Raw genomic sequence first — 23,023 nt, 5'->3', positions numbered from 1 at the left:
GTTTACTAATTTCAGCAAGTAAAGCTATCTGTCCATCAGGAAACTCACAGAGTTGAGGCAGAGCAGCAGAGGACATCAGAGAGAAAACTGGAATAAAATTTTTCTATATTTCTAATATTTCTCCATCAAATATGAACCAGTTTCACCAAAATCAGGGGAAAAAGTTGTGTTTTTGTACAGTAACCAGTAGGGCCGGGTCCCAGAAACACTGTGCTTCAGCAGCTTCACACTGAGATTTGACTCTGAATTAATACAAGTGCAGAATGAGTGACATTTTAAAATGGTTTTCCAAATGACAAACCTAAATATCATCAAGAATACCTACAAAACTTTGATGGGCCAGGTGCTGCCATATTGGTGACAGTGCAAAGCATATCATATAATCTATGTTTCTCTAAAGATACACTGAGCTGACAACACATACTTATCCTGTCTTTATTTTCCTATTTGGCATTGAAGTAATTAAAAAGTAACTAAAAGTAATCAGGATACATTACTTTTATTTTGTGGTACTTTGATTACATGACATTTTTAAACAAGTAATTAGCAATTGTACCAGATTACATTTTTAAATTAATCCTCTCAACCCTGTGATCACCACACCCGCCGTGGCACCCGGTCCTGTTGTTTGGACCGGGTGAATCGTGGTCCGTCACTCATCAATCCAAAAAAACCTGTCTTCATTTTCCAATGACTGTATTTATATGAGATGTAACACATGTTACCAGTGATGAGCAAGTTACATAGAAAATGTAATAAGTTACTAGTTATGTATTACTTCTTTAAAAAGTATAATAAGTAATAATTTCATGAATAAATACCCTTCCCCCCAAACAAAGCAGTCTCTCACGACTTTTTAACTAATATCATATTCATAACAGCAGCAAGGAGTGTGGTTTTTACAAAACATATAACGTTTCTTGATGCCGCCAGCTGAAATAAAAAAACACAGCAAGTAAATCCCAACTTTTGAGATACTGTCTGCGCATTTATAAGAGCAGTATTTAGCGGGTCACACAGAGTTTACAACACTAATGCATCTTAGACTGTGATACAATAATGGGAACACAGATGTGGAAAGAATGCCTCTCTCCCTCGTTGTGCCATCTTTATTTAGCTTTTTGGCTAACATCAGGTCCGGTGCCACTGACCTGCTGAGCAGTCGCGCATTCACTTTAAGGATGGTGTGTACAGTAACGCAGTAACACAACATTACTTTGATTACTGGCTGTAGCACTGTAACACTGAGAAAAGTAATAACATTACTATATTGAGTAACGCATTACTGGCCAACGCCTACCAATACAGAGGAGTATCTGTTTTTTGTCTCTTGGCCTTCGCCTTAAGTCATGAATGAGTGTATCTGTCATGTGTCAGACTGACTTTGATAACCCCCTCCAGGCTGTATTGGTGTGTGAGGTGTGTTATTCTCAGCATCAAAAGACTCATTGTTTGTAGGTGTATCTTTTTCATATTCAGCTTCATAGTTATTCTCGTAGAGACCATATACTGGTAACATGGTATGAGTTTTTCTAAGTGTATGTCTTAGCGCTGATTGTACCCACTGTGGTGGTTGTATCTTCAAATGGTTTGCATTGGTCGAATCATGTGGTTTTTAGCTTTCAAACGGTGTATCATATGAGTATGAAGTTAACATAGCAGCTGTGTGCGCAAACCGAAAGCTGCCGCCAGGACCTGGCGGCCCGTGAGCTGGCCGTTGGAATGTTAAGAGATTAACAAACGACTGCATAGGACCACTGTGACAAGTCTCTTTTGGACAACGTCAGTCACATACCTCAGAACGACTGAGCACTGGTCTTGTGCCATTAAGTCCTGTGTCCTGCATCCAGCTGGACAGTAAAACATTACAGCTTTTTTCTGGATGTTGTTGACACATGCAACTTTTTGCTCTTCTCAGTCACGTTACTGAGATGCTCTTTCAAGCACACATCATACTTTTCCAACAGAATTATTAGTTCCAAAAAATTCCGTGGTCGAGGCTTTTGTTGTCCAAGGTATATGCAACCTCGTTCTTATTTCCTCTGTAGCTTCGGCCCCTACTGTCTATAATTCGTAAGACCTCCACCACCTGTTCGAAACGCCTCTTCTTGACCATTATCTCTGTCCGTTCTCCAGCGCCCATGTCTCCAGTCTGACGTTCCAGTCACGAAAATACAACTCAGTCAGTTGCCTTGCAAAGACCAGGCTGTCTGTGTGGGACAAGTGTGACGTTCATTACGCCAGCTACTTCCTGTTTGCGCCACCTCTATCGGTAAAAACCTTCTTCACCAAAGGGTTTTTGCATCTTGTTTGGGGTGTTAATTAAAAAAACGCCTGCATCATAGCAGGAGGGTAAAAAAGTCTACAACTTCTTCTTCCTCCCTGTCTCTCTCCTCCGCTGCTACTTCAACACCCTGGCTTGACTAGACAATGACATAAGGAGAGATGATTACAGTTAATTGGGTGGGGTATTCAAACGATTATATTCCTTGACAAAGATGTGCAAAAAGCTACAATTTTAACAACAGCATACTGGTAATGAGCAAATAGATATTTATTCAATTGATGCATGGAGCTGTTCCATCTTATTTCATTGGATACTAACTATTCAGCTCACAGATATCAAGTATCCGAATATTGATTAAGACTGCTGAATGAAAGCTGAATATAGGTTTAATGATTAATAGGTAGCCTTTTTGTTTTATAGCAATGTTGAGAGAGGTGGAATAGACCTGTGTATGTGATAGGGCAATGAAATCAAGGGTGTGCTGGTTTGTTTGGGGAGTTTGAATTACAGTGGACCTCTCTCGCCTGTTCATGTGCCAACCATGTGACTGTGAATGCATAATGGACAGTAGCATCAAACAGTTTGAACATGCTGTAGGCGAAGAAAGGTCTGGAGTAGGCTACATGTTGGTCTTTGTTACAGTAATCCTCAAGATATAACGATATGATAATAGTCGTAAATAAACCTGAAAATAAACACTTTGTTGCCTGTTGCTTTTTCAAGTTAACCCTAACTTAATAACTTTATTAATATTATGATATATGATGTGGACCTTGGTCACTCACTGCTAAGCTAACACTAACGTTAGTTAACATTAGATTAGCCAGTCAAAGTTGTTGCCAGCATTAGGGAACTATGGTAGGCTACAATAACAATGCCAAATACCATTCTGGCGTCATTCACACTTCATTGAATCTGAATTGGAGATACTGTTGTATATATAGACTTTATCTCACCAGTAAAACTATTTGAAGATGTGTTTGGCCATACTGTTATAATACAGCTAGCATATTTTCTATTTGCTTGAAAACAGTAATTAATCTTTACTTATGGTCTCCTCACAAGCCTTTTTCCAGAGCTTTGACCTTCATCTCACCGTCTTCCTCAGCAGACAGTATTGTGTGTTTTAATCTCAATGCAATTTTAAACACTTTTTTTATTCCATCTAAGCATCTTCAGTAGGTCTAAATCTCAGTGCTGGTGCTGTAACAGGTATCGTTTGAAAGTCTTAATGTCATTCGCTTCACACGGGCAACCCTCCCATCTCATCAACACGTGCACACACGCACAAACACACGAGCACACTCCTACACATACACTGACTCACATGAAGTGCTTGTAAGGAGCAGGATAATCCCATAGAGACCTCATGAAACCAAAGGCCTGACAAGAGCATTTTAATCTTTGTATTGATTTGTGTGAACACAGATCCCACGCAAACACACGTTCACAGCGTAGGTCTGCTCACATGATTCATATCAGCTGTGGAATGTAAATGCACTGAATGTGAGCAATCTTAGGCTTATGTGCTTCTGCTTTCAGTTTTAGTTATCATCTAGCTTCTTCTGTTGTGTTGTACCCCTGGTATAAATAGGCTGTTATCTCTATTTCTCTGTCCTCTGTTTAGCTATTTAACCAATACCATTTTTATTGTGAAAAACAATAGGCAGCAGTATTATGCGCACAGATACGCATGTGGCATGGAACATGCTCAAAAGGCTGCAGGATACAGCTATGGCAGCTTCACATGTCAGTGTTTCTCTCACACAGACATAAGTATATTCGGCGACCCATTTTAGCATTTTACAGAGAAACACAGAGACGTTATCTGGTGTTACGTTACAAGACACGGACACGATGGATATTTTACAAATACAGATAACTGAATGAAGGGAAAAGCAAGGTGAGCAGCAAGGTGGTAAAATAAGAAATAATCTACTAGAAATAGAAATATAATATACTCTGCTGCCCCCCCCTTCTGTGGGAAACACTGTGTCATAACAGGGTCTCCTAGCAACCCTGGTTGGTGCCTTCATTGAGACACCAAATCAACCCACTGGGAATTTAAAGCCTTGATTTAACAGCAGGGCTGGAAGAAGAGAGGTTATGAGGAATTGTTGTCTGGGTATAGGTCAGTCTCAGTCACTCAGTCAGTTATATTGACAGTAATGAGAACAGTTAAGCAATCAGAAGGCTAAATCAGTTATGCAGCTATGTGAAACTGGTCATGGTCTGACTTTCCTTCTTGGTGTGAAAACTATTTTCTACAACTTAATGTCTCTAAAACAAAATATTTGTGGATAGACATCAGAGTTCCTTCAAAAGGTAATATTTAAATGTTCTGCAAGAAGGACCAGTAACGCCTTTCTTGCTTAAGGAAACTTCTATCTAATGACATTGTTCTATAGAGCTTTTCCTGAGTTTGTCATCTCATTTTCTATTATCTGCTGGTATGACAACGTTGGGACTAAAGAGAGACATGCCCTGGCTAAGATTGTTGAGGTGGCAAGTAAAATACCTGGGCAACACAGTCTCACTCCCTACTCGCCTTGGTCAAGGCCCTTTGTCGTCGCTTTTTAAAGACTTGGGTAGCCCTTTTGCATCAATTATTGATGTTTAGGGACCCACAGTCAAGTTAGCAACGCTTAGCAACAATAAATATGCAATATTCGGTTACACTTTCAAGTTAAAACGTAACGTTTCGATACATTGCCATGTTGAAACGCGCATAATTAAAGTCGTGAAACGTTGCAGTTTCGTTAGGTTTAGGCACAGAAAGTACTTGGTTGGGTTTAGGCAACAAAACTACTTGGTTAAGGTTAGGAAAAGATCATGGTATGGGTTAAAATAGCTATGTATGTCAATTAAGACTTAAGTTAACTAACGTTAATATCAATGTACCTCACTCGCCTAAATAAAAACATTTAATGTTTTGTTTCGCACGGGACACAAACCCTGTTCTCCTGCTTCAAGGTCCGGGTTCTGGCCCTCTATCCACCCCAATCACCTCCTTACTTCGTCTTTTCTCTTAAATATCATACTTGCCTTTACCATCAAAAACTGACACAACAGGGCTTCCCTCAATACGTCGAACTATGACGTCAAAAGGATCCCTAGTGCGTCACAAACTGACGATTATGGCTCTTGACCAAGCGTCCATATGTGACGACTTGGGAGTGAGACCGGGTTGACCTGGGGTGATATATATTGTGCCCATCCTCCCAATCCTAATTCAGAGTATAAACTGTTACCTTATGGCCTACACCTAAAGGTCTCTATTGCCATGAAAAACAGTTATAGGAATTCCTTCATCCCTGTCTCCATTGAAGCCTTGAATACTAATGGCAGGAGGAGGTAACTGCTGTTGACTTTACCTTGGTGACTGGGAAGGGGAATGGTGGAGATGCAGTGGTGGTGGTAAATGTAAATGCTCTGTATTTGTATAGCGCCTAAGTGTTCAAACAGAAACAAACATTCACACACATTCTAGCCCAAGAACACTTTGACATTCAGCCTGGAGGAGCGGGGGATTGAACCGCCAATCTTTTGATTAAGAAGCAACCCGCTCTACCTCCTGAGATGACAATATTTATGTTTTTTAATATTGAAGTGCAGACTTATATAGATATGTCATGTTTTGTTATTGTTTGATAGATATTCGATGAGATTGAGAACTTGATAATAGTTGCAAACGTAAAAAAATGAAGCATCTCCCAGAAAACTGCAGATCTGCTGATACTATGTTCTTTTACATCAAGGTTTATCTTGTTGCTACTGCATTTTAGTAAAGCAAATTTTAGGCTTTTGATTAATATCTTACACTTCACTGTAACTTTTACTTTTATGTTTTATGTTGTTTTTATGTTCTGTGCCCTTTTACTTTTTTAATTAATTTTCGTCTTTTTTTATATTGCCCTTTTCTGCTTTGTTTTATGTAAAGCACTTTGTGAAATGTGCCCTACCATTCACCTTGCCTAATTTTAATCAATTAATTAACTAATACATTATTTTTCAGTATGTGTGGACCGCACAGTAAAAATTTCATGTAAATCAAATGATGATTGTCACACAAGGTTTACTTCTTGCTGCCAATAGGTGGCACAATGACTCTAACTCAGACTCAGACCAGGACTCTTGTCAAGCACATAAAATTTGGAAGGAGTCAACCACAGTTACTGTCAAACCAGTTAGCACTTATAAAAATCTAAATTTGCAACATAGAAAAGCCATGTGTCTTTATTTATCTTTTGAACCATTCATCAGAACCATTTCACACAACAAAATCCACCCTTTTGACGTGTATGCCAAGTTTCGTAAGTTTGTGAGCATCCCTAGCTGTTTAAAGGCTAAGATGTCATTAGGGAGCACTGTGGAGCTGACGTGCCACCGTCAAGCCCAAATGTGACATCAAATCGTAATATTAACTAGTTCAACTAATGATGATCCTAAAGGCCTCAAACACTTGTATAACAACAGTTTACACAGGAAATCCAAAATGGCCGCAGTTCTGTTTGATAAAAAATGTGTCTTTTATGAGTGTAAGACCTTAGGGTTTAGGTCGATCATCTTCATCAACAGTTTACCGAATTCTGTTGGCCTCTCAGGTTCTGGCCTAAACTGGTTCAGGACTTATTCATCTGACAGAGAATTTATTGTCACCATTTTACCATTCCTCTGATAAAATGAGAAGATCTTATAGGGTTCCTCAAGTCTCCATTCTGGGCCCGGGACTGCTCAATCCGGGATACATCATCAGAGAGTATTGGATTGATTTCCATAGCTATGCTGATGACACGCAACAGTATGCTTCTTTATCCCCTAATGACAGCAGTGCTAGTGATTCGTTGCTTTCATGCATTGATCACATCAAACTGTGGATGTCTCATAATTTCCTACAGCTGAACAAAGGTAAGACTTTTATTGCTTTAATTAAGGACCAAAGATAGCTACTGTACTTGAACTTTAAATCCCTGACACAAAATAACAAGCCCCTAATAAAAAATCTTGGTGTGCTTCTGGACCCAGATCTAAAACTTAAATTTCATATAAGGTATGTAGTAAAATGCCTTTTCCACCTCGGAAATATGGTAAAGTACGCTGAGAGACTTATCCATGCTTTTACTACCAGCAGACTCGACTTTTGCAATGTGTAGTAGCCCAAATGTCATTGCTAGTTTCCAACTGACACAGATGTCATTTTCACTTCTAGTGCCCACATTGTGGAAGTAGCACCCATAGGAGTGTTGGTCTTAGAATGAGGTGTTGTCAGGGATTGCTATCTTGAGGTAGCAGAAAGCGATTGCTCTAATGACCAACAAACACCTGGTCTAAAGTATTTCCCTGCTTTTTAAAGGGCACATTATTCAGATAGTAAGATGGGCCTGCATAGGTGGGTTCTAGTGATGTGCACATCACAGTTATATCCTCGGATCAAGTGATTAATAGCGGGTTGGTTGTGGAGTCCTCCTCTTATTAGGAAAAATGCTGTGCACATTTATGCACAAGGTACAGCAACGTACCTTCATGGATTATTTAAATCTCCCGAAATACCAACAGGATCGGTCAGGATGCACTGACAGCAGCCTCTCTAATTTAAAGTAAATCGTTAAAGAAAACAATCACACGTCAATACAACACCCAATAAAGAAATCCCCTGGAAGAGAGAGATGTGACCCATGAACAATTTATCATGGCCTATAATAATGCGGCAGAGTAAGGAGACCTTTTATAGAGGAGATAAGCGTATTTAATGTGGATCTATCTATCAGTCTGTCACTGCTGTTGGAGACTCCAGCCTGCAGTGTAATTCCTACACTTCACATATAAACCACAGAACTGTGGTTCACATCAGGCTTCATGATCAAAAAAAGTTTTATATCACGTCAACACTCACACACTCACTTTCTCGCTTGTTCACATGAGCTTTATCTATTTCTCTGCTGCGAGTCTGCATCACACTTTTTTTATTTATTTGTATTTTCTTATGGTTTTGATAATGTGCTATTCATGCAACATTTAAATAGCAATGCACCAAGGTACAAGCACACCTGGCTTTTAAAGGGAATGGCAGATGACATTCTGATTTGTTTATTGCATCGGTTTATCTTCTTTGGTTTTCCCAAAACACATCCATGACTAATCAGAATAAGAATCAGAATCAGAATCAGCTTTATGTGCCAGGTATGTGTACACATACAAGGTATACAGTATAATAATACAGGCATACAATAATAAAATTAGACACAGGCTACAGTATAAAGAACACAATATATACACACTATAAACAAAAACAATATAGATAGATTGAGACAATAGTGCACATTCACATACATGTGAATAGTGCAATAGAGCATAGTGCAAACTATTATGTGCAGGAGTTATGAACTTGAGGTAGGTGGATTTGGTATACAGTATATAATATATACAATGTTAATGAACAGCTCTGAAATAGCAAATGAAGAATAAATAATAAGTTGTAACCAGTAAACAGGTGGCTGATTAGAGACATTATTACTGGGTCATTGACTAATTTGCAGACTTAAGTACAACCCTTTTGAACCACGTGCCTGGTGTGATGACCATTTTTTCCACCATTAAACTACCAAAATTAGATTTAGAAATGCCCTAAATGCAACTGCGGCATGTGCTTCACGCCAATAAATAAGCTACAAATCACTCAGAATGCTGCAGCACAGGTATTGAACAACCTATCAAACTATCAGACTTATATAATCTTAACAAATATCTATCAGACTTGCTCTTATTATATGTTACCAATAGAGGAAAGGAGGAGACAGGCTTGGTCAGAGACACATCGGGGTAAATCTTCATAGAAGCAAGTCTCACCGCCATTGGGGTTTATAACACTGTCAATAACAAAGGGACCCACAAAACGAGGTGCCAACTTATGGAACTCCACCTGAAGAGGGAGATCCTTAGAGGACACCCACACCTTCTGACCCATCTGGTAAGATGGAGCAGGCACATGACACCGGTCAGTCAGGCGTTGGTTGCGAGCTGCTGCGTGGATCAAATATACCCAGGCTTTCCTCCAAATCCGAAGGCACCTATGCATTTTGGCATGTACAGTCAGAACTGCAACTTTGACCTCCTGGATGGGAAACAGGGTAGGATGAAAACCAGGTACAGTGTTAGTGGCAGAGCTGGTAAGGGAGTTGTGGGGATAATCTACCCAGCGCAGATATTTGCTCCAGAAGGAGAGGTGACAAGCCGAAATGCAGTGCCATCTCCAGGTCCATCTGCCTGTTGTGGATGGTACCCCAAACAAAGGCTGGAGGTGGCTCCCAAAGCCTGACAAAATGCCTTCCACACTTATACCCTAGTTGGACACAGTGTCTTGAGGTATGCTGTGGATCCGGACGTTCGTGAGAGCTTTGTGAAATAAAAGGCTGGAAGACAGACACCAAGCTGGCATTTTTTTTTGTTGGACTATTAAGTAACAATTCAATTTTTTAAATCTCATAAGTAATGCAATCATAACAAATGCATGTGCAGAGCTTCTCAGCAAATCCTGTATTCTTAACCATAGCTTTATTCAATGAACATATTACACTAAATCTTGACCCATGTGTTGCCATTGAGAAAAACAAAGGTTTTGAGAACTGTGTAAGATAAAAAAAGTAGGCTAAATTATTTGAAATTAAAGCATTACAGTTAGAATAACATTTGTTATTTTATCTAGAGGAAAAGGCTATGCTTATAGTTTTAACATATACTCTTTTTCGGTCAGTGTGTAAAAATGAACTAATCAGAGCAGCAGCAACAACGAGATAAGTTAAGTGGCAATCAAAACACAATAGATAATATTATCAAATATAAAAGCAGCTTCATAAAATACGGGGAGAGAAACAGATTGACAGAGGAAGAGCCAGCATGATATGCAATTCATTTTTTGTCAATTGAAATTCCTTGCGTGGTCTCTTTTCCCACATGGCTTCATGTGGGAATGCGCCAACAGTCCAATCTTGGCTGAGGGTCTATATTTGCAGTTGGGGTTTTTTTCTGGTGCAGTGCATCATATGAGTGCATGGAAATGAGGAGTGGTACAGTACACTCATTGTGTTATTTATGAATTGAATTTGCCATTTTACTTCAAGTGCCCTCTAAAAAAGATATTTGCGCAAAACAAACGAATGGGAAGCAGCTGACAGGACAGCAGGTTTTTGACTGAAAGGATAATTACGTTATTACTCCGGGCCAAGAGTCATTTTTTAGAAAAGTGTAAAGGAAGAAAATGAGAACGGATGTTTTTACCTTTCTGTTAATGAGCTGGTCAGCGGTCAGATTGTGGTAGTGATAGTGGTGTTATACAGAAGCTGTCAAATAAGAGAATGCACCTGCATTCATTTGTATGATGAAGACGGACATGAGAACTAGAGAACACATTAAGATGATGAAGTGTATCTTTAGCCTTGCTCTATTGTTCATTTTACAATAATAAATGTAGGTTGTGCTGGTTTAAATTGCTAAATAATATTGTGTGTAAGATAGTGGTAGTCAACCTAAATTCAAGCATGCTTTACATGCTCTGCACCAAACTCCTTAAGTTTAGTTAAAACTGGCATTCATCAAATACACTCATCACACTATGAGGTACACCTTGCTAGTCCCAGGTTGGACCCCCTTTTGCCTTCAGAACTGCCTTAATTCTTTGTGGCGCACTTTAAATAAAGTGTTGGAAACATTCTTCAGAGACTTTTGTCCATATTGACATGATAGCATCCCGCAGTTGCTGCAGATTTGTCGGCTGCACATCCATGATGAGAATCTTCTGTTCCACTACATCCCAAAGGTGCTACATTGGATTGAGATCTGGTGGCTGTGAAGGCCAGTGGAGTACAGTGAACTCATTATCATGTTCAAGAAGCCAGTTTAATCCCTTAACGCCTGAATTTTTTTACAATCAAAAAACCAAAAAAATTATTTGTGTTTTCATTTGCTTTCAAGCTGATGTTAAATTAAGTGAAGATTGTTAATTTGTCTATAGAATATAGACAACATATAAATTCAGGTATGTGTAGGTATGATGCAAATTAGCGACAACAGGCATAAACGAGAAACCAGGGCTTGCAAAAGGTTGAGGATGCAAGGATGTATCCTGCAAGGATGAGATATGATGCGAATTCGCGACAATTGGCGTCAAGGGTTTTAAGATGATTTGAGCTGTGTGACATGGTGCATTATCCTGTTGGAAGTAGCCATCAGAAGATAGTACACTGTGAACATAAAGGGATGGACATGGTCAGCAACAAGACTCAGGTAGGCTGTCATGTTTACGCGATGCTCAGTTGGTACTAACAGGCCCAAAGTGTGCCAAGAAAATATCCCCCACACCATTACACCACCAGCCTGAACCGTTGATACAAGGCAGGATGGATCCATGCTTTCATGGTCTGCCCATTCTCCTCTGACATCAACAAGGCCTTTTCAGCCACACAACTGCTGCTCACTGGATATTTTCTCTTGTTCGGACCATTCTCTGTGAACCCTAGAGATGGTTGTGCTGAAAATCCCAGTAGATCAGTAGTTTCTGAAATACTCAGACCACGTCTACATGCCTAAATGCATTGAGTTGCTGTCGTGTGATTGGCTGATTAGTTATTTGCATTAACAAGCAATTGAACAGGTGGGCCTAATAAAGTGGCCGGTGAGTGTGCTACACATACTGTACTTACAGCTGTGCACAATCAACGCTATGTATTGTACAATTAGTGAAATTTTTTGGATATTTTACAACTGAATGGTTTATGAAAATATAACATGCTGGATTCAAGTATTTCCCAATGAGATATATCTATTTAATCATCTATGATATTTTATAAAGTGTTTATAGTATTTCTGTAATATACATAGGCACTTATATGGTGGCTCTGTTGCAGGTCTGAACAGTAGAAAAATATACGTACAACAAACAACAGCATTTAAGAGGTGTGGTTCACCTGCAAAATATCATCAATACATGCAAAACAATGCTCTGCTTGCATCATTCACTGCTGCTCCTTGCCATTCCATTATGTGAAAGAACCGGGTGCTTGTCATAGAAATTGCGTATTTCACAGTGGAGAATTGAATAAATAAATGCATTTTATCAAACAGTTGTCTTTTGGTATTTATTAAAGTAGAGAAAGAAACAGAGTACTCAAAAAGAATTCAGCTGGGCCAGAGGTCCCACATCCTAGACAATGTGGAGCATCTAGCCCCGAGCAGAGCAGTGCATAAACATTTAAGACAGTAGAATATTTGTGTTGTCTACAGAGGAGCCTTTCTCAGTCTTGAAAGTCAGATTCACAGTATGTAAGTAACAAAATAATAACATGATTCATACACAGCTGTGTGAGAAAATGCAATATAGGGCCACAAAATAGGAGTGGAGAGCAGTTTCAACAATGATGACGCCAGGGGCAGATTGGCCATTAGGGCGATTGGGAATCGGGAATGTCCATTTCAGGCCAAACCGACCAGGGGGTCAGGAGTTTTTATATTTCAGTTTATAATGTATTACTTTATGATCCGCGCCAGCCGGTTCAGCTGCAGAGAACGCTGCCTGTGTGTCTATCAGACTGGTCCAAACCAGTAGCCTATACTCGGACTGAAATCCTCGTATTTGCTGAAATCAAAGGAGTTTACTTTCCATCTGGGGAGAGTTCAATCTCAAAATGTTTTGTCGGGCTGAACTCAGCGCTGGGTTGTGTGAGAAGCACAACATGGACAGTAAATGAGATGAAAAGAGAGAAAGAGGGAAAAAAATGTGTGGTGCCCAAAAAAGAAGAATTAAGAAGAAAAAATACTGGCACAACAGACAGGTGATACAGGACCCTGCACAGGCAGAAACAGGCGCATGATTAGGAGGCTAATGCTTTTATTTTATAGGCTACTGAAAGTATTTAGCTATGCATTTATGGCTATATATTTATATATACTATATTATAAACAACAGTTTGCAATGGGTTATCACACAAAGACAACATCCTTCTATAGGCAAGGAATCTCTATGTTTTTTAGCTGTTAAGGTCAGTGGAGGTGATGCAGAGAGACAGGGGGAGGATGACCTGTCAATGAGTAGGAGGAGGAGGAAGAGAAGGAGAGAGGAGGAGCAGTAGGATGAAGAGGTCAATGGGACCAGACAAAACAGTGACAGGTACAGGGGCAGTGTGCACGGCGGGTAGGCAAAAATATTATGCATAGATAGAATTCATTCAATTTATATTTATTACTGATGTTCTTCTCATACATATGTACACTGTACAATCAGTAAAGCAGAGTGGGGTGCAGCACAGCGGAAGCTGAGCCAGGGATAGGCCTACTCAGAGCTGTAGATGAGGGATTTGATTTTTATGCACACACACACACACACACACACACACACACACACACACACACACACACACACACACACACACACAACCACAGCTCTATTTTATGGGAATGAATTGTAGTTTTTGAGTATATTTAAGTATTTTAGCAGTCTGACTGACCACCTGGTCTTGTTCAGTGCAAGCTGAAGAGGCAGGTGTCCTCCTGAAGTTTCTTGAAGGTCTTCAGCGTAATCTGATTGACTGTATACAACAAAAAAACTAACATGTATATATAATCATTGCAAATAAATATTTCTGCATGCCCCCAAAGGGCGCTCGCATAAAAGGCCTCTCCACCTCAAAGTCCCGGGCTGAATTTCAGTCCCACTACACCCCTGAATGATGCCTTATAGAATCTGTATGCAGATTCCTGCATGGGAATCAGGTGCTTAGTACAGCTTGTTTATTCAGTAATATAATGTGCACATTGGACATCCGTGTGACAAACCTTTCAAAGTACAGTGGGCATCTGAAGTCAATTAAAAAAACCCCCCTCTTCATCCTGTTTAGCACCCCTCCAGCTGTCTCCATCCTTGTTCTCCTATGCCTAAAAACAGCCCTGTATATGGCTTTGCTCATCAGAAATCAGCCCTATACTGTTAGCAACTTCCCTTTTAAAGGCCTTGTTAGCACAATTGTTGTAGACGATGTGGAGCAGGTAAAAAAGGCGAAGATGAAGAACTGTCTACCTGTTTGATGTCTAAATGAGAAAACTGCCTCTACATCAACCAGAGGAATCATTTATGAAGGTGATGCTAAAAACAACTATGACCTGGATGACACAACAGTCTTACCTTATAATGAAGACAAATAATTAAATTATTAAGCAAGATGAAATTTCTAATATTTATATGGGTGGTGAAGGCCCCTGAGGCTATATTCTGGTTTATTCTGTCTGAATCTGTCTGAAGCTTGTTTGTGTCAATTTAATGGAGTTTTATAGTGTGCTTGTCTTTGTTCAACTGCTTAAATTGTTTAACTGATTGCACAAGAACAAGCACACTGTCACAGCAAAAAAATTATACATTAGCTGTCAAGAATTGACACTGTTGGTCAGAGGCGTCGCACTAAAATTTGGACCCTGTAGATAAGCTTTCTCTATGGGCCCCTCCCTGCATCCATGGCTATTAGTTCTAGTATCAGTCACCTCGCCCCCTCTTAAAAAGGAGAGAGACTGAAGTGAAATTTTTAGGTTCTGGGTAGTAAGATGCTGAGCTGAACTCAAACACATATACCACAGTACCACAGTCATGGTCAGACTTGTTAGCTCCTTACAGGTAATGTACAGTTGGTCGACTGAATGTTTGCTTGCTTCAAAGAACCGTGGCCAGTCATGACCCTGTTTCTGGTTCACCACTTTTAATTCCTTGGACCACCAGTTGATTTTTTTCCCACTTTTCTGTTGTCATCAGTGGAATTATTGGCGGACCTGGACTCCTTCTTATTATGTTATTGTACACTGGGACTTTAACAAAGGTAATCTCAGCCACGAACTCCCCAAATACAGTTCATTAAATGTCTGACCAGAGAGGAGAATATTCTGGATCACTGTTATACTACAGTAAACAGTGACTTTCACAACATCCGTGCTGCCCTGGGACACTGTAACCACCTTGTGGTCCACCTGAAATTAAAGCTCTGTGCTGTTTTCAGAGCTGCTACCAACAGTCTAGATGAACATGCAGAGGCTACATCAGCTTCTGTGAGAAGTGCTGTATACCATCGCGCACCAGGGGGAGTTATGACAATGACAAACCCTGGTTGAAAGCTAAACTCACTCCCTTGACAGCTAAGGTTGGAAAAGGACAAGAAGTGTTTAGGGCCAGGTTTAGGGAGTCCAAGTACAGGTTTAGCAAGGCGGTGTGAGAACACCAATTCTAAGCTAATGATTCTGCTTCTGTCTGGAGGGGGCTCAGACAGATCATGAACTACAAACCTAAAGCCCCCCCACTCCATTAACTTGGGACTGGCCAGCTAACTGAATGAATTCTACTGTCACTTTGAAAAAAATTACTCCATCAGTCAGCTCTAGTCCACCAGCTCCACCTTCCCCACCTCAGCAGAGACCTGTGGCATTTCAGAGGCTGCATCCTAACCTACCTCCTCCATCCCGGAGAGGGATGTCAACAGACTGGTCAGGAGGCAGGACCTCCTCAAAGCAGTTGGGCAAGACTCTTTCTCTCCATCCACTCTGAAGCACTGTGCTGATCAGCTGTCTCCGGTTTTCACCTTTTTAAAACCTCACTGGAGACATGCCATGCACCAGCCTGCTTCAAATCCTCCACCATCATCCTTGTCCCCAAAAAACCAAGGACCACTGGACTTAACGACTGGAGAACCGACCTCTGCGGTAGGTAATTCATTTGAGCGCCTTTTGTTGTACCACCTCTGATCCATACTGGGCCAATAGGTCTGTAGGCGAACTGACTTCCTGTCTGACAGGAGGCAGCATGAGGAAGTTCAATCTGCCCAAAGATAATGATGGTGCACTTCTACACCGCCATCATTGAGTCCATCCTCACCTCTGCATCATCACCTGGTGTGCTGCTGCTACTGCCAAGGACAAGGACAGACTGCATTTGCTCTGCAGAGAAGGTGATTGGCTGCAATCTACCATCCCTCCAGGACCTGTATGCCTCCAGGACAGTGAGGCGAGCAGGAAAGATTGTGACTGACCCCTTCCACCCCATTTCCAAATAAGGGCTGCTTACTTTGAGACAAATTTCCTGATACAAACCAACCAGGCACACTAATATTCTTGTGACATATCTTTCATGTATAGTATTTTGTTAATAGTTTAATTTAGCCCAAGAACTAATGCTGCATTCATGTCATGTGGGACAAAAGAAACACTGACAGGTAAAGTGATGGGGGACGTTTGTATGGTCACAAATTGCAAGCTTTCAGGCAATTAAATCAATAGCTATTGTTACTGAGATTGCAGAACTAAGCAACAATTTACTCACTAAATAAATACTAAATTAGTTGTCTGACGTCAGAGTTGGTGTGAGTGTAAAACCAATGTGCATGATGAAAATAGCATTATATTAGGATTATTTACTGAGATTTATTAGCTTTAAGAATGTTTGCTTTTCACACACTTAAGTTTTTTTAACTACTGAGTCTGACATGATCATGAACAATAAACTTTTCAACATGCTTCAATGCATTACATTATCAAAACGATTATAACTGTAATAGACCTTTAAATAAATGAAAGTAGTGAATTAAGAAAATGGTCATTAAAACAATTTCAAATAACTGGGAGAATGCATTTACATAGAAATTTGTTTAAGGCCCCTCAATAAAGACTTAACTAACTTAACGAGAGGAGATTTAACCACTAGCCAGAGGATTTTAAGCAGTCATCATGCTGATACCAAAGCTTTAACTACCAGCAGTAACATTTTGGAACAATTTCTCAAATCGCGTCTTTTGGGGCTGCAACAGCTGTGTGCACTGACTGTAGTCAGTTCATAGCTCACAACCTAGTTGTTGCAGTAATGAAGCCTGGAGGAGATAAAAGCTCCAACTACCCTCTCTAGCTCAGTGTAAATCAAAGAATAGACCTGGTCTTACATATATCATATCTTATTTGAATAAAACATGATTGCACCACTTTAGTTCATTGAGCATCCTAGGACTTCCTGTTTCACATGTCACACAGCTGAATGGCTACCCAGACTAGACATCCAATCAGTGAACTGCTGAAAATCTTTCAACATGCAACACTTAATATCAGAAACTCATGATCTAATACTACACTGTAGTACCAAGCTATATTGAGACATAGTCCTCTTATCCCGGTGTTTAAGTCAGATGAGCTATTCCGATAAGTTTTTTTGTTTTATATTAATAATGAGTCGAATGCCTGCACTCCCACAGAGAATGATTTCCCAGCTGGACAACAGCTTTATAGCTTATCATTTTTGTTTTGTGGTCATCAAATGTACTGTGCACAGTCTCACAGCTCTCATTAACTTCTCAGTAGTTTCCAGCAGCAGCAGGCAGAACTGCTCTGACAACACATTGTGTGCTACCTGCCCAGCACCAAATGCAGCCAGACAGAGTTAGAAAATAGCTGGTGAAAAACATTGAACATGTAAAAAGTAATGCTAAAGAGCCACATTTTTTTGGAAAGAGGTAATGGAGACCAAAACAGATGAAGGAGGCTAAATATTACATTTGTTAGGTAAATAGGTAAATGCTAACACATTAGCTATACAACAACGTCAGACCTGCTCACAAAAATGGCTGGTGATCTTTCACCTACATAAACACAAACATGTAACCTGAGAAAGAATTACTCAGGAACGGAGCCTACTTAGGCATAAGTAGAACTCCACCTAGAACTGTGTAGCTAGCTATCCTCAGCAAATGTAGTCTGAAAATAGCGAGCCAATTAATGTTTTGTATTTAACCAATGCTGAAGCATGGTCACACTAGGTATGAAAATAAAGTCACATTACTGTTACTACAAATGTAAGGTGCTGGTTTGGTCACAGAGAAAACATATCCCCCATTGTCAGACTCAACAGTCACCCAGACTTTATTCTCTTCTCATGTGTGCCATTCTGTGGGATGGTAGAAGTTTATTATACTAGGATTATTGCACTGACGGTATGCTTCCTGTTCCTGCCCCACTTCCATCTGCACTTAACTCATTTTTTGTTCTCAGTTTGATATCCTTGAATTACTATTTTGCCAAGTTTTTATTTGTATACCTCCTTTATCTATTTAAACATGCCATAATCCATTTTTACCCCTCTATAAATTCAAATTCATTTGGTTTTTGCCCCTGAAACCTCACAGTAAGCTTGTACAATGTACTGGGCTTTTTAAGGAATATACTCACTTTTGTTGCCAGCGGTTTAGACATTAATGGTTGTATGATGTGTTATTTTGAGGGGACAGCAAATTTACACTGTTATACAAGCTGCTCACTACTTTACATTGTAGCAAAGTGTCATTTCTTCAGTGTTGTCACATGAAAAGATATAATCAAATACTTACAGAAATGTGAGGGGTGTACTCACTTTTGTGAGACACTGTATAATTGTGCGGATATAGGATACATACCATAGAAAGAAGGTATTCCCTGTCTAATTAGCCACATGATAAAATGCACCTGTGTCTGCAAGGTAGCTATAAAAGATTTTAGTCTCTTTCTGTGTTTGCTGTTTTTTAGTTTTACAGTTTATCTACAGACACAGACAGCTATTTTAGTTAAATTAGCCACATGAATAAATACACCTGTGTTTGTAGCCTACCTGCACTGTTCACTGACCTCTGTGTAGTATGTCTCTGCTAAATTACATTGTGCTTAAAGACAACAGTATTTACATATATCACTCAAACAAAAAAGTAACTAATAAATCTTATGCATATAAATAGAAAGTGTAGTACCTGTGATTGGGAAAGTATTACTCACTTTAACTACCAGCTGAAGCACCCACAATGCATTCAAAGTTATGCAGAAACATGTGTGACTAGTATCTCAGAAGTGCAAATAGAATGTTTCTCAAACTCTCTCTCTCTCTCCCTCCCTCTCTCTCTCTCTCTCTCTTACAGGAATCATGTCTGCAACAGGGAATGGCTATGTCATTTATATGACCATCAAACGCAAGACCAAGTTAAAGCCTCCTGAGCTCATGACTGTTAATTTAGCCATCTTCGATTTTGGCATATCAGGTACCAGCTTATGTGTGCACTTACTGTATAGTTGACCAACAAGGTTTGTAGATTCATTACACAAAATTCTGACTAAAGCTTTACATCCATACACATTGCTAACTGATAGAGCTATTTATCACATTGTAAATAAGCCTAAAGTTAGTAAATAAAAATGATTGAGGTTTGTGATTGAAAAAAGAACAATTTATGATGACCTAATATTGTAAATGAGATTGTCGCCACACTTTATGACATTTAGACCTCTGTAGTGAATGGGTCTTCACTGTGATGTTTTCCTGCGCCGTTATGTGGGTCACGTAAGTTACATCGACAGACTGGGGAGACACTGACTACCAGAGTATGGGTAACACAACAAGAAATCCAAATTGAATATTACGAAGCCAATAGTGGCATATCCGTACTAAAGTAGCTAGCTGCTACCTTGCACCACTACAGGCTAGTATGAACATATCGCTCCACATTTGCTTTCTACCATTTAATCGTTTCTTGCGGGGTAAATTATTATTGACATAATAACGGTGGTACACGGGATGGTAATATGGATCGCGTTAGCTGGTGACCCATATGGGTCTGGCCACTGAGAGGCTGCGCTTAGAGGGGCTTGGTCTCTCACAAGAGGTGATCACCATCCAGGGAGAGAGAGCGGCACCTGCTGTGCATACACTGCTGTGTTTCAGCTCTGGTGCGTGCCCCCTGCCCTGTGTTCTTATATTCCTGCAGCTTCTATTGGACAGAAGGCTGGCTTTCCGTACGGTGAAAACCTGCGCTGCCGCCATTTCTCCCTGCCACGAAGGTTTCGATGACAGGAAGGGCGTGTGCAGGCACAGGCCTGTTGCACGTCCAACACCTTGGCAGTGGTATCTGGCGCTGGTTTTACGCGCCCTGTCCAAGACTCCCTTCAAGCCCCTGGAGTTTTCTCCGTCTGCTTTTGGCACTGACAGCTGCCAAGTGAGTCAGCGATCTGGCTTCCCTCTCTGTGGCTCCCTCATGTCTTAGAATCCAAGGGGACGGCAGCTTGGCTGTCCTGCGCCCTAACCCTGCCTTCATGCCCCAGAGCATCACAAGCTCCTTCAGGTAAAGGGTGATTACTCTTCTTCCCTCCTCCTCACAGGTCAGAGGAGGTAGCTGCATCCCATCTCCTCTGTCCGGTGCGCGCACTGTGATGTTATATTGCACGCATGGCTGCCTGGTGCCGTTCCCAGCGCCTGTTTGTGCACTACATAGAATAGTCTCTGGGTCTCCCTCTTTCAGCACAGCGCTGTCTCATTGGCTTAGTACTCTTGCAGAGGTTTTAAGGGCCATTTCACTAGCAAGGACCATAATCAACGGGTATGATTAAATGATTTATTGAGTAACGAACAGAAGATGTATGAAGCTTGCAGTAGCTGAATAGACATTAGAAAGCGTTGTGGGGAAGCTACGATAGGGAAATCCGCCGTAGCACCCGGGCATGACGGACCCCCTATAAACCTATGGAGAGGAGGAAGGAGATCAGGAGGCAGGACAGAGAAAGGGGTGGGTGGGAGGGATGCAGGATACGAGGGCGAAGGGGAGGACCTAGGACATGTGGGTATTTATGGAAATACTGGCGATGACGCGCTTGATGTGTGGTCCCGCTCCTGAAACTCTGCTAATTAGCACCAGTTCATGATTAACTGTAAATTTAGCAATGTGAGAAGGAAATTTGTCAATTAGCCGTACTTAAATCTGGTCTCACCCTGTCTCATGACATTGCTCATGAACCCTAACTACTCACAATACAGGTGGTCAGGTTTTTAAAGTAATGTTGACATAAATATGTCGACTAATGAAAACCCCAAAATCAGTATCTCAGAAAATTTGAATATTGTGAAAAGGTTCAATATTGAAGACACCTGGTGCCTAATTAACTCAAAACACCTGCAAAGGCCTATAAATGGCCTCTCAGTCTAGTTCTGTAGGCTACACAATCATGGGGAAGACTGCTGACTTGACAGCGGTCCAAAAGACGACTATTAATACCTTGCACAAGGAGGGCAAGACACAAAAGGTCATTGCTAAAGAGGCTGGCTTTTCACAGAGCTCTGTGTCCAAGCACATTAATAGAGAGGCGAAGGGAAGGAAAAGATGTGGTAGAAAAAAGTGTACAAGCAATAGGGATAACCGCACCCTGGAGACGATTGTGAAACAAAACCCATTAAAAAATGTGGGGGAGATTCACAAAGAGTGGACTGCAGCTGGAGTCAGTGCTTCAAGAACCACCACGCACAGACGCAGGGCCAGCCCTGGCCAATTTGCTGCCCTAGGCAAGATTTCACCTGATGCCCCTGGATTTTTGTTCATAAACTTACACAGAAACAAACTGCACAGGTTTGTCTTGTTTTTCTTTATTTTGAAAATATTTTGGAAACACAAACACACAACGTATTATAGATACAATATAAATATGTATATATTATATTATGTTATTGCAGAAAAAACTATATTACAGAAACCTTGCTTTCCTTTGCTTTCCTTGCCTTTCTTACAGCATATGTAACATTCCAAAAATTATAAATAAGACCATTGCACAAAAAATAAATAACTATTCTATTCTTGAGCCATTGTAAATCTCAGGTAGTTTTTAATCAGTTTGAGCTTAGAGAAGCTCCTTTCAGCAGCAGCGACTGTCACAGGTAGAGTGGCAGAGATTCTCAGAGCGACCCACATATTGGGGAAAATTTCCATCAGCTTCTTCTCGTGCAGGAAAGTCAGGAGCTCAATGTTTGTCATAATTTTTGATGGCAGATGTGGAAAGTTTTGCATTTCTAATACAAGTTTCAATTCAAATTAGCGAACGTTACAGGCATTGTGATCGTCGAACTAACTTAATGCAACACAGATAAACTGATCACACATCATTACCTACCTCTGTGTTTTTCGCGTTTTTCTTCCCTGGGCACCAGATGGTTTCGGTCTTTTTGACATAATGACAACTTATCAGTGTCAGTGAATTCGGCCATCCGTCACTCACAATCACACACAGGTAACGGATGGGGTTTTTTTCAGCAGGGCTGGGGCGATGGAGATTGATGCGTCACTCAGTCGGACCGGGGGGATCGGGGATTCAGGATTCCCCCGGGATTCACGATCGCTTTTTTTAATCCATAATATTTAAGTTGTATTAGTAATAAAAAAATAATAACAAAAATAATTTGGGCGCTCGGGCGCCCCAAGGGGTGGGCGGCGCCCTTAGCATTTGCCTATTCTGCCTATGCCCAGGGCCGGCCCTGCACAGACGTATGCAAGACATGGGTTTCAGCTGTCGCATTCCTTGTGTCAAGCCACTCTTGAACAAGACACAGCGTCAGAAGCGTCTTGCCTGGGCTAAAGACAAAAAGGACTGGACTGCTGCTGAGTGGTCCAAAGTTATGTTCTCTGATGAAAGTAAATTTTGCATTTCCTTTGGAAATCAAGGTCCCAGAGTCTGGAGGAAGAGAGGAGAGGCACAGAATCCACGTTGCTTGAAGTCCAGTGTAAAGTTTCCACAGTCAGTGATGGTTTGGGGTGCCATGTCATCTGCTGGTGTTGGTCCACTGTGTTTTCTGAGGTCCAAGGTCAACGCAGCCGTCTACCAGGAAGTTTTAGAGCACTTCATGCTTCCTGCTGCTGACCAACTTTATGGAGATGCAGATTTCATTTTCCAACA

General features: G+C 40.7%; 1 protein-coding gene across 1 annotated transcript in view; it reads left to right on the top strand.

Moving 5' to 3' along the window:
- opn5 (opsin 5) overlaps positions 1–23,023 on the top strand; it is a 37,416-nt gene that overhangs the window by 2,946 nt on the left and 11,447 nt on the right. The window contains exon 2 of the mRNA XM_046060888.1: positions 19,234–19,353. Within this exon, the coding sequence (XP_045916844.1) occupies positions 19,234–19,353 (120 nt within the window). The remainder of the gene's footprint in view (positions 1–19,233; positions 19,354–23,023) is intronic.

Source organism: Micropterus dolomieu, linkage group LG10, assembly GCF_021292245.1.
Source record: "Micropterus dolomieu isolate WLL.071019.BEF.003 ecotype Adirondacks linkage group LG10, ASM2129224v1, whole genome shotgun sequence".
Taxonomy (NCBI): Eukaryota; Metazoa; Chordata; class Actinopteri; order Centrarchiformes; family Centrarchidae; genus Micropterus; species Micropterus dolomieu.
Note: the sequence above shows the minus strand (reverse complement) of the source record. Positions and strands in the feature narration are given on the sequence as shown.